The sequence below is a fragment of the Octodon degus genome, unplaced genomic scaffold, assembly GCF_000260255.1.
Source record: "Octodon degus isolate 3935 unplaced genomic scaffold, OctDeg1.0 scaffold00105, whole genome shotgun sequence".
In the NCBI taxonomy this organism is placed as follows: Eukaryota; Metazoa; Chordata; class Mammalia; order Rodentia; family Octodontidae; genus Octodon; species Octodon degus.
Genome location: NW_004524681.1, coordinates 4,265,546 through 4,278,163, shown reverse-complemented (window position 1 = coordinate 4,278,163; position 12,618 = coordinate 4,265,546). Strand labels below are relative to the sequence as shown.

General features: G+C 40.5%; 1 protein-coding gene across 1 annotated transcript in view; it reads right to left on the bottom strand.

The window, feature by feature from the left end:
• The window catches only part of Trpm7 (transient receptor potential cation channel subfamily M member 7), a 157,140-nt gene that overhangs the window by 8,030 nt on the left and 136,492 nt on the right, over window positions 1–12,618 (bottom strand). The window contains exons 30-36 of the mRNA XM_023724061.1: window positions 9,841–9,875; window positions 5,997–6,022; window positions 3,965–4,015; window positions 3,821–3,886; window positions 2,864–3,147; window positions 2,657–2,739; window positions 2,299–2,504 (exon numbers count right to left, since the gene is read on the bottom strand). Coding sequence (XP_023579829.1) covers window positions 2,299–2,504; window positions 2,657–2,739; window positions 2,864–3,147; window positions 3,821–3,886; window positions 3,965–4,015; window positions 5,997–6,022; window positions 9,841–9,875 — 751 coding nt within the window. The remainder of the gene's footprint in view (window positions 1–2,298; window positions 2,505–2,656; window positions 2,740–2,863; window positions 3,148–3,820; window positions 3,887–3,964; window positions 4,016–5,996; window positions 6,023–9,840; window positions 9,876–12,618) is intronic.

Sequence of the window (12,618 nt, the reverse complement as noted above, 5' to 3'; positions counted from 1 at the left end):
TTTCCTCTTTGGCCCCATAATCTCCTTGATCAGAAAATTTGGGACACTACCGAGTTACATGACATTACAGTACAAGTTCTCATAGGTCCTGAGTCTTAATTGACCTTGGAAGGCTAGGGCCAAAATGTTGGCTTTCCTTGTGGCCCTCCTTTTTCTCTAATTTTGGTCTGCAAACTTAGGTTGTTAACCCTCCAGAAGACAAGCTTATTGTCTTGTCTTACAAGACAATACAACCTAGGCTGTTAAGCTTAATTAACCTATCTGAATAGCGAACTAATTTTTGTAAATTTTTCATCTGTGGAATGAAAGGAGTTACTGAATAATAAATATTCTAAGCAAATTTTCATGCAATTTAAAATCTTGTCCGAGTTTACATTTGAGATTCAGACTGCTCTATGGAGAAAAACTGGCAAGCTATAAGGTGAGAGTACACTGAAGCAGAGCTGGTCAATGCTGCCATGAAGTTATAAAGACACTTCTCCAGGCAAGGCCACCTTCCCATGGCCTCAACTCTTTCAGGGTCCCTGAGCCATGTCCCCTACCCTCTAAAATACACTGCTCTCCCCTATTACCTGGGATGTCCCCATATCACATCATGACAAGTGAATATGGGGGAAGAGACCTGGGCCCTGCCTCAGGAGTGTGCTTTATCCCTAGGAGAAATGAGCTCCATGTAAAAAAGCCCTAGACACAAACCTGCCATGCTACAAAAAATGCAAGCTGGACACCCATGTGGAGAAGCCTTGAGAACTGAGGAAGTCTGCTGAGAGGGAACACAGACGTTTTTGGGGAGTGGTGGAGGTGGGTTACTGAAACTTGAACCAAACATTTTTGCACTGGGCTACACCCCCAGTCCTTTGCTATCTTGATAAAAGGTCTTGCTAAATTGCTCACGCTAGGTTTGGAGTCCTCTTGCGACAGCCTCCCAGGTAATGGGATTATAAGAACATGTTAGTCAGTGTCCAGCAAGAGAGACATTGAGCTCTTTCAGGCTGTGCAATGTCTCTAGCCAGGTGAGCCCCTCAGAGTGACAGCAGCCATGGCTGAGCCCTGCTCTACCTGTCCAAATCTCAAATCCAGTGTAATCCCAAGGCTTGGGAGGCCAAGGCAAGAACAGTTCAAGGTAAGAACTGCTTGAGTTCACAGCCAGACTGGGCCACATAGCAAGACCTTATCTCAAAAAAACAAAGTACTCGAAAACGAGCAACCCTGAATCAAAACTGCAAAAGAAAAAACAAAAAACAAAAAACCGACTTTTTCAAAAGATAAAAGTCTTACTACATAGCTCAAACTGACCACAAATTTGCAGTCTTCCTGTCTCAACTTCCCCAGTAGTTAGGGTTGCACCATATCTCCTTAACTGTTTTAACCCAATAAATTCTTAGGTAGTTTAGTTCATTAGCTCACAGTAAGAAGTAATATAAGCACAGGAACAGATGCTGTTTTAAAAACAGTCCCTTCTTGTTTGTGTCTGGATATATCCCCAAGCCTCATGTGACCATGAGAATGGTGTTTTCCTAGCAGCTAAGCCTAGAGACCATGACTGGGTCATGGTCTAGAGCTGCGATTAAGGGTGTGAGTGCTACACCTGCCTAGGGCAGGTACCCTGCTTACAAATAAGGGATGGACCAAAGCTTGCTCCCCTCTTCTCTCTTGTTGCTCTTGCTGTCTTCCGCTGCCACCAACAGTTGCCCTTCAGCCATGCCACCCTGCCTGAAGCCAGATGATTATGGATTCAAACCTCTACAAACTGTGAGCTAAATAAACCTCTGCCCCTTTCACTTTGGGTGTTGGGTATTTTGTCACATCAATAAGAAAAGTCACTCAGACAAATCCCGTTAAGTATGTGTACCTATTTCATAAGAATGTAAACATATACTATATACATTAGATCCTCCAAATGTGTACTAAAAAAAAGTCTTTATATTGTTGAAAACATTAAAGGCTATGTATCAGAGTAAAATAGGGTATTTTACATGTTTTTTGCACATCAAAACACATTATTTCCTTAGTCATAAGACTAGATTCCACTATTCAAAGCTTTGCTATGGTTATATGATAAGGCTGGGCCTGGTTTTTTCTTTTTTTTTTTGGAACCAGGGGTTGAACTCAGGCCCTTGAGCTTGCCAGGAAGCCCTTATTCCACTGAGCCATCTCCCTGGCCCCCTGGCCCTGGTTTTCATTTTCAACCTTCATCAGCCGCAAGTCTTTAATAGATTTCTGTGTATTACGTGTAAGACATAAGCAGATGAGAACCTCCTATACCATTTCATCTTAGCAATATTCTAATAAACCTACCTTGTAAATCGAGTACCAGCAGCTCGCCCCTGGTATATTCATAAGTCCAGTGGCTAAAGGCTAGCATCATCTCTTCTAGTGTATTAGTTGGAATAATCTCGTCACCATTGTTATTGTTGTATTTTCTAAATTCTCCAGTCATGCATTCTTCCACAGCAAACCACTGTCCTGCTGAATGGCAATACAGCAGGAAAACTTCAAGGAACCTTATAAAAAAGTTATAGGTATTACTGGCAGCTTTGACAAGATTCTAACTGAGATGCAAAGTGGTAACAAGTAAAACATCCACCATCAACAATTAAGGTCAAAAGACTTCTACTCAACACTAGAAGATCCCAGACAACTGTTAAGGGTTTACCTTGGTGAATATGGTATGGATTTGGGTTTCATTTGATTGAAGGCAAATGTGAGCTTCTGGGCTGCTCTCTGTTGCTGAATTTCCTGCAGAAGGAGAAGGGAACCCTTGATGAATATTTAAACTAAGATTTTATTTGGCTTCTTCACACTTTACTGTCAAAATAGGAAGTTCAAATTGTTTCCTCATTACACACCCACTGGCACTTACTCTGAGACAGAGATGCAGAACTGTATCTTCTCGATAAATACTTGACCATGTGTTCACCACCTCAGGAAGAAAAGACTTGATGATATACAGATGCCCTGATTTAAGGATATCGTGTTCTGACCACGTGCACTGCACTTTGACAGCTCTCCGCAAGCCGCCTCCCATCTCCTCTTTACTTAAAAACTCTATCTTGGCACAGAGACCCAGCTGTGACCAGGAAGACATGCTGTTATGCAGTATGCTGGGAGAGCTCTCTTCCAAGCGGTACACGGTGACAGGCTCACCTGCAACACCAAGGGCAGAGTTTGAGACCACATTACACCTCCCTACAACACAAAATAAGTATCTTAGTGCAGTTTTTATTTTTATTTTTTCCCTAGTGCAGTTTCTTAAAAAGTTTAGAGTGGCAAATGATAGGAAATCAAATACACCTCAGTATATCTCTAAATTCATAAACAGAAGCTCTTATAAAGCTATGAGCATTTTGTGATAAACTTTTAGAAAGCAAATGAAATCATAAGCACTTGTGAATGAAAGTTTATTTTTTGAGAGAGGGTCTCCCGATGTAGCTCAGGTTCACCTGGAACTTACATCTGTCCTCCTGCCTCAGCTTCCTGAGTGCTGGGATGACAGGCACTGCCACCACTCCCAGCTCTGAGTGAAACTTTATTTATTTTTTTTGAGTAAAACTTTAGATAGCAGTTTAGGAACATCTGTTCCACAGATGTCAGGTATTGTTTGCTTGTTATGACATAATGGATTGTGAATTTTTCTAAATTAGAATACATATATTTGTGGATTTACATCAGTAATAGAGAAATTAAAAATTTCTATGCTTCCTTCTAATTACATATACATCATGCATGCAGGGGTCAGACTAATTAAAAATTTAGATGACATCAACATTCTTAAGTGAATCAAGATCAGGGCAGGGTCTACTTTTATTTCTGGCTTTACCTCTTGGAGGCACAGGTGTGAATGGAATGCTCTGCGATAATCTCATCAAGTTATTTCTTTCCACAGCTGCATGTAAACGAGAGAAAAATAATGAAGTCTCTAGTAGTATAAAATATTACTAAATTCTGTTTTAGCATTACTGACCTGAATAGTGGTAATTTGTATCCATCACTGGCTTAAATGGAGAAGCGAGACCTAAATGACAAATAAGCAAGTGAGACTATTGTAAAAGTTCTAGTGCAGCCTAACTTTTTGTTTAATCTCCTACAATCATCTTAAATTTCCCTCATGTCATTTGGCTCACAAAAATAGAAAAACCAAGTCATAAAATCTGCCTTTCATGTGCCACTCTGTCCATTTCCTTATGCCAGATTTGCACCAACTATGCCCTGAAACCTTGGAAGGGAGGAGCCTGCGACCGTTCCCACTCTCCCAGTGCCTGCCGTGGACGCCATCTCCCTACTACCCCCACCCAGAAAGAATTCTTTTCACATTGCACCTTTGGGAACTGGGACTACAGCCATGGTACTATTATTTTAGCAGCTCTACCACAAGAAGATGAACTTTGGAATATAAAACAGTCCTGCCTCCATCCTTCACCTTTCTGAGGTATTTTACTTTGAAATGTAGCAAGAAGAAAGATGGAGAATGAGTCAGACCTGCTAGAGGCAAAGTTTCTTTTCTAGATGTGCCTGAAAAGGCACCCACTCTCTTGGGGGAGAAAGTGGCCAACAGCTGTAACTGGACTAAGTGTAACAATATTAGTACAGTATAAGGACTATAGTACAAGGACAATACAGGAGAGGTACTTAATCGCCCTGGCTGGGGAAAGGTTTAAGGATATTTCAGAGTTATTCAAAAGGCAGTGGATTTTAGGGCTCCATGTTCAAAGGCAGGGAAGTGTTAAAGTACATGCTGCATTTTGGAAGCTGCGAGCAATTTAGCACAAATAAAACAAATTATCTATGAATCAGAATGGCCTTTGAATAGACACTCCCCGGGTTCTCAACCTCCAATAGTCTAACCTTATAGGTATATGTCATCAGGTAAGTGATTCTCCACAAGTGACCTGAATGTGCAGCCAAGTCTAAATTAACATGCATACCTGGAGGAGGTAATGCTATATATAGAAGCAGGAACTATCAGACTGGTAAGAACCTGAATACACCATGCAAAGGAGGAAAAAAAGATTTTCCTAAACAACAGTGAGAAAGATGGAAATCAGAGAGTGGCAAGATCAGATCCTTTAGAATAATAACTGTAAAATACAGAGTAGAACTCTATGGCAGGGAGCTCAAACTGGCATCCCACTCTGAAAATCTATTTGGTAGGGCTTACTCCAAGTGAGTAAGTAACCAGTAACTCTACCTTTAGGCATATAACCAGCAGAAAGTAAACACTTGTTTCCCAAACAGTAAGAACAACAAGGTTCATAGCAACAGAAATTATACCAGCTACACACTGGAACCTAAAAAACCCTCATCTAAGTGGAATAAACTGAACATGTTCACACAAGGAAACACTACACGGGATATACAAACTGCCACTATGTACAACAGTGATTAATCTCACAAAAATATGACAAATAGATGACTGTACTTACACAGAGAGATAGACACTAGTCTATCGTATTAACTACAGACAGGTTGAAATAAGAAGCCCCAAGAGCTGGGACAGTGACAATACTCTGAGTGCTGAGATGCCATGGGTATACTTAGTGAGCTCATTGAAGGCTCATATGCACTATTTTGTATGCATACTTACAATAAAGATAGTGAAAACTGACTGTGAGCTGAAAGCAGCAGTGGGATACGGGGTAGAGACTAGAGACACTCGGGAGGTAGTGCAGTATGACTGCATGGATGAAAAATCAGATGCTTACGGGTAACTCACTCCATTTCACAGAGCAGACTTTCAAGAGTATTGATCACCCACCAGGAAACACTAAAGAAAGCAGGCTGAATACCCCAGATGAAAGAGCAGGTGACAGAGGAGATCAGATTCACACAGTGAGTGGGCAATGTGTTTGGGACACATCTACATTAAAGAAAAGTTATGTAAAGGAAGAATTTCCCAACTACCTGGAGTTTTCCAAACTTGAACCTAAAATAATGTATTGCTTTAACAGATCACACCTGATTCACTTTTTCACATTCATTCTACTACAAGGACTCACCATTTAATGATTCTTCTGCAGAAGGCCTGAAGAAACATAAAAAAAAAGTTAGCTGTGCCACAATTTTGATCATCACTTAATTTCTGAACTTTATAAACATAACTACTTAATCATCATCAAAGAAATACTGACAGATTCATATTTGTCTGCTGATTGGCCATTTTTCTTTATCTCTGAATCTCCACATAGGTATGTAATATACTTATCCCGCCCTCTTTCTTGCCACCCAGGGCCTCACATGCTAAGAAAATGCTATTACTATATTATTATTATTAACAATAAAGCTATTATTACTTTGATACAGGGTGCCTTACTTTTCTCATTGCTGTGACAAAATACCAGACACTCACAAGTAAAGGGAGGAAAGGTTTACCTGGCTCACAGTTTGTAGACGTTCTTAATCCACAATCAGCTGCCTCTGAGGCAGTGTGGAACGGCAAACAGGCAGTGCACAGGAAAACTAGTTCACGGCAGGCAACAGGCATCAAAGCAAGCAAAGGGCAACTCCAGCTCTTTCCATCCCTTATATCTTATCCAGATCCCTTAGGGCGGGTGGCACTCACACCCTTGAGCCTAGCATCACACCATGAGTCAATCCCAGTGACACACCCTGGATCCAGCCATCTCTGAAAAAGCCGCACCTATCACCACATGAAGCTTGGAGGGACATCTAGATATAAGCCCTAACACTGCACCCCTGGCCCTCCAAAGACTTGTGCATATCCCTTTATGGGAAAGGCATTACTCCATTGCCAAGAGTTGTCAAAGTCCTAACATTTCCAACATTGCCGAGAAGTCAAAGTGCAAAGTCTCCTCTGAGATTTAAAGCAAACTCTTAGCTATCAAGTCCCTGTACAAATGAAAAGAAAGTTACATACTTCCAATAATGAATGGCACAAGATAGACATTTTCATTCCAAAATTTACAAAAGGGGATATACACGTCAATGGACCCAAGTGAGCTGCTCAAAATCCATCAGGGTGAATGTTGAATCTCAGTTTCACTTTCAACATCACTGGCAAACTGTGGCAAGTCAACTCCAAAATGCTGGGGCGGCTCTGCCCTTATGGTATTTCTGATAGCTGAAGCTCCCATGGCTTTTGAGGTTGACTGCTCCCTCCTGTAATTCTCCTCACACAATCCACGTTCTTGGCTTCTCCAAACTTCTGGGGTCTCCTCTGTACCTTCACACTCACAGCTTCTCAGACCCACTGCCAAGCTTCCCGAGGCCTTTTCTAAAACCTGGATGGAATCCTTCTGACCCTACAACTCTTGCATTCTGCATGTACCTAAAACTAGCACCTTATGCAAGATGCCAAGGTCCGCTGCCAACTGAATAGCTGCCAGGCTTCTCTCTCTCTTGGCTGTAGAGGCCAAGTATCTATGAACCAAATCCCAAGGAACAACTTTCCTAGGCTAGCCCGCCAGCCTTAACCTCAGTCTCAGGCAAAGTCTCACCACACGAGTAAAATGCAGACCAACTTTCTGCCCAAGTCATAACACACACTGCCTAGAGTCCAGCAGCCAATGCAGTCCTGCAGTCTTTCTTCCCAGCAGAAGCCTTGGAGCTTAGTCTTTACTGGCATCATTCCTATCAGCACTCTGCTCTTCTGAGCTTCGACCACAGTCTTCCATTTAGTACAGTCTAAGGCAGTTCTGCTCTGCTTTTTCAGCCTGCATCTGCAAACCTTTCCTAACTCTTCCCTTTCCTACCAGCCAGTTCCAAAGGCTCTTGAACCACATGGTCAAGTAGAGTCACAGCAACACCCTCACTCTTGGTACCAAGTTCTGTCTTACTTTTTTTTTGCTGCTGAGATAAAATAACCAAGCTTTGAAAGGTTAATTTATCTCATAGTTCATAGAGGTTTCAGCTCATAGGTTGTTAGCTCCAAGGCAGGGTGGTATGGCAGAGATGCATCATAGAGGAGAAACAGTTCATGGTGGGCAGGAGTTAAGGTAGTAAAGCAAGCAAGGAGTTACCACTGCTCTTTCTATCCCTTTTATTTTATCCAGGCTACTTAGGGCAGACAGCACTCACACACTTAATCCTAGGGTGTGCCTTAGAACCAGTGCTCTGAACCGTGAGTCAACAGCATCACAAGGTGCCCCAGCCACCTCTGAAAATGCGTCAACTATGACTGCATTAAGATTTGGGGAGTCATCTCAACACCAGCAATAATACAGGGCCTAGGTTCCCCAAGTTGGTCTCGAACTCGAAGCCACCCTGCATCAGCCGCTAAAGGAGCTGGGATTGTAAATATATGCCACTATGCCTGGCCACGTGTATCTATTTTAATTCCAAGAGTTCTAGTGCAAATTAAAGAGCCAGAATGAGGGCCCAGGGAGATGGCTCAGTGGAATAAGCGCTTCCCTGGCAAGCACAAGGAAGGGCCTAAGTTCAATCCCTGGTTCCACAAAAAAGAACCAGAATGGAAAGCAGAATGAAATGAGAACCAAGAAAAATAGCTATAAGTTTACCATTTATAAATGGCTCACCTAGCATATAGCCTTGTTCAGCACTTAAAAGCTTAGATCTAAATGGAACTTCAGGAAAACAGGGCCCCTGCATTCTCTTTCTAGTTCTTACATTCCATCTGACCAAAGGTTGACACTTATTTATCATGCTTTTCTCAGCACTGCAAGAAAGCTGACAAACTCCAATCTCCGGGGTACTTTTTTATTACTCCTCTTGGTACTTCTGAGCCAACAGCTTACACAACATTCCCTTGTAAGACACCAGAATTAACATCAATTTCCAGGACCTACTTTATATTTCTATGTCATGGCTTTGGTTGTAGAAGACAATAATCCTAAGAATTGTGAGTACAAATAATCTTCCAAATGCCACTCGGGGACAGAATACCCAAAATGATTTAAATAGTGACTTCCCCATGTAACACATGGCTCATTTTAGTCTCTATATGTTTACTTCTATTTTATGTTAATTTTTATTTTAGAGTAAAAAAAAAAGCAAATAAAAACAAAGACAAACAGCAACATAGAACAATACATGTTACAGGATTTCAAAACAACAACAGAAAATTAACAATGGTCATTATATTATGTATTCTTATTATTTACATCTATTTCAGATTTACAGACAGAATATGTTATACTTCCAAATTGGTTTTCCTTCTCAAGTACACTATACCACAGAGAAATTTTGCCATGTTTCCAGTATCAAGTGGATGTCAAAACAAGTCTTATACTAATTCCTAGGCTAGAAACAGAAATTACCTTTCATCCTTATTCATCAGTATGTCTACACTGTACTAAAAAATCTTACTTTCTGAGGACAATTACCTGTCAGTGTGGCTTCTGCATCTGCTTTTGGTACTGGATGATCACAACAGCTTTCTTGAGTACCTTGCTACAGGCCTATGCATTGTGTACTGTGCACTGCTGCTCTAACCAGAGTGTTTTCTAAAAGCAGTTGCAAGTTTTTGATGAGAATGGCGAATTGAGAAATTAGCGACTAAAACACTAATCTCAAATTAGATCTCTCAACAAATTTATTCAAGAATAAGTGAGAGGGCCAGGGAGATGGTTCAGTGGAATAAGTGCTTCCCTGGCAAACACAAGGGTCTGAGTTCAATCCCCTGTTCTGAAAAAAAAAAAAAAAAAAAGAACAAGCTGGAGCTAGGACTCAGGAAAAAAAGCTGCAGTATCACCATTAGGAAGATTTTAGTAACTGTAAATTCCCCAATCTCATCTACACAAAGATAGGAGATGACAGAATAAATAATCTCCACACACAGATAAAGAGAGTTCAAGATAACGAGTAGATAAATAATATTAAATAGCTATAATTTTTCCGGCTACTACTGAGAAAAGGCTTACTTACAGTTCTCTGTTTGATGGTCTATCCTGTAGCCAATCCTTAGGCAATGAAAAACATAAAGAGCTTAGTCAAAAAATTTCTGGATGAAGCACAACTGTTTCTTGTAGTTTTGTATTTTTTTAAAAACAGACAATAATAACCAAGATAGGAAATTAACAATGGTTATTATATTGTATATTTTTATCTTCAAAATAGTTGCTTAGATTACCAGATATAAGCATGTAAGATTGATCAAACAAGATAAACACTTTCTTTCAATGAATAGTACACGTGTGTGTGTGTGTGTGTGTGTATGCACACTTTCCATCTTTTCTCCTTTCCCTCATCCTAGCTGTTCTTTCTTTTTGAGTAATTTCTTTCCCTTTCACAATGTCTATTGTACCTTCTGGATCTTACTCTTTCAGCTACTTATACTAGGGAGACAATAGAATGTTTACACATGTGGGTCTGATTTATTTCACTTACGAGTATACTCTCTTGTTGCATCCAGTTACCTACAAAAGCCTTGCATTCATCTTTCTTTATAACTGAGTATTATGACATTTTATAAAAATACTACATCTTCTTTATCCATTCCTTGGCTGATGGACATTTGGCAATTATTTCCCAGATTTAGCTTGTAGCTTTTCTTTTTTTTAAAGCAATATGGAAATCAAATCTAAGACTCACATGACTGCCAAGCACTACACTAAGGGATATCCCAAGCCCTATTTCTGTTCATTTATTTGGTACAGGGTCTCACTGTGCAGCTTGGACTCATAGTGATCCTGTCTAAACCTTTCTAGTGCTGGGATCGCAGGTGTGTACCACTTTGCCCCGTTGTGGAGTGACACAGCGCATGCTTCTGCAGCCAGAACAGCATGAGGTACCAGGGATCAAACTTGGGTCCTTGCGCTTGCCAGGCAGATGTTTAGACCACTGAGCTATCTCCCCAGCCCCTCTAAGCCCCATTTTTATGTTTTACGAAAAAAATGTTGAAAACACACCTGAATTAAAATAAACGTACGTAACGAACACAAGGTAGGACAAAATCCCAGGAATGTAATTTCCTTTTTTTAATTTATTTTATTTTACTTTTTAAATTTCTTTAATGTAATTTCCTACCACGTAGTATTTCAAAATTCTTTCTGTTGACAACTTTATTCGTCCAAAATATTTTGGTCTGTGATTCTAAAAAGAGTGCCCTCTGCCAAAAGAACTTCAAGAGTACAACAAGTTTAAAAAATGTAAAGTGAACATTCCAAGACATTCACTAAGGATAACAGGCATAGTTCATGGCAGTTTTTGTGTACACGGGCAGATAGCTTTTATTCCGCAGATTTACAGTGATATTTCTAAGTATGAATTTATCTTTTACTTCTGCAGTTTGGGAGTCATATCTCAATTTGAATTTTTGTATATCTTATCAGTTTGGCAAATTTTAAACCATTTATTCTTTTTAGATTCTACTTTCTCACAGCCAATTAGATTTCTCACATCTGTTTGTCTATAACACACTTTCAATCTAATTCTATTTGCATCTGTGTTGCTTTCTGGTCCAGTTTAGTAATTCTCTCTTTACATGTGCCTCATTTTACTGAATGCCCATTGAAATTGTTTTCAGTTTTGCCAGTTTTTAAATAGTATCTTTTCTTTTTGTCACATTAAGTGTACTTACTTTACAATCTATAGCCAGTACTTCACCTACCTATGAGAAATCTAACACTGTTTATGCCAGTATCTATGAGTTTCCTGAGTTGGTATCACAAGACTATCTTCAGTGTGATTCTGTTGCAATACAGTGCAGCCCAAATTCAGGAAGGATCCCTCCAGAAAGGGATCTGCTACTTGAAGCGCTGCACTGACAAACCCCTTACCCACGGAAATGGCTTTAACAGCATGGTATTTAACAATACCATCTATCAAGGTAGGATCTTATTGTGTATAATTATTTCCATACAGTTGAGTATAAAGGAGTAATTTTTCTACCCTCTCCAGAGCTACTTTGTCTCGGTTGTGATAGTTGGCAAAAATCAAGTATTACCTCAGTTGGCATTCAAACAAAAGGAGATCGGGCCTCTCTTCTGCGAAATTTTTCTTTAAACACTCCTGTATGTTCACTGTAGATGAAACTTCTGTGCAACAGCCACCATGCTCTGATGGACTCCCACCCCCCCAGGTACTTTTCATTTGGTTTTCACAATTTATCATAATAAATCTCCACTGCAGAGATTAGGACACAGATTGTAAGAGTTCATGAAAATTGTTCCAGGCAGAACTACTACAGTATTAAACAGCAGAGCTGAAAACGCCAGCTCTTCAAGCTCCAGCTGAGGAAAATCATGCTCTTCACATGCAGGCTGGAGGGCGTGAGGGCTGGGTGCCAGGACTCAGGGGAAAGATGGGGCCGCCAGAGATGGGGCTCACACGAGGCAGCTGCTTCCAAGTGCGATAGGAGCAGAACTGTCTCTCCGCTCTGAGACAATGGGAAGTGGAGCCAGTCTTTGCTTTTTAAACTCTGAACCCCTTTTGCCTCTTACTTGTCACCTTACATGCTCTTGTGTATTAAAATAAATGAAAACAGTATCAGGCCAGGTGGTTTCAATGACAGCTCCTGAGACACCTTCTGCCACCACCTCCTCACCGCTTGTCCTTAATTATGTAGTGATAGGCAGTTACCTTTTCTACATTTGCTATGTCTGATGGACTTTTAATTTATTTATTTAAATTTTTATTTATTTGTGTGTGTGTGTGTGTCCAGCTCAGCCCACCAGGGGGCGGGGCTGGCTGGCATGTGGTGCT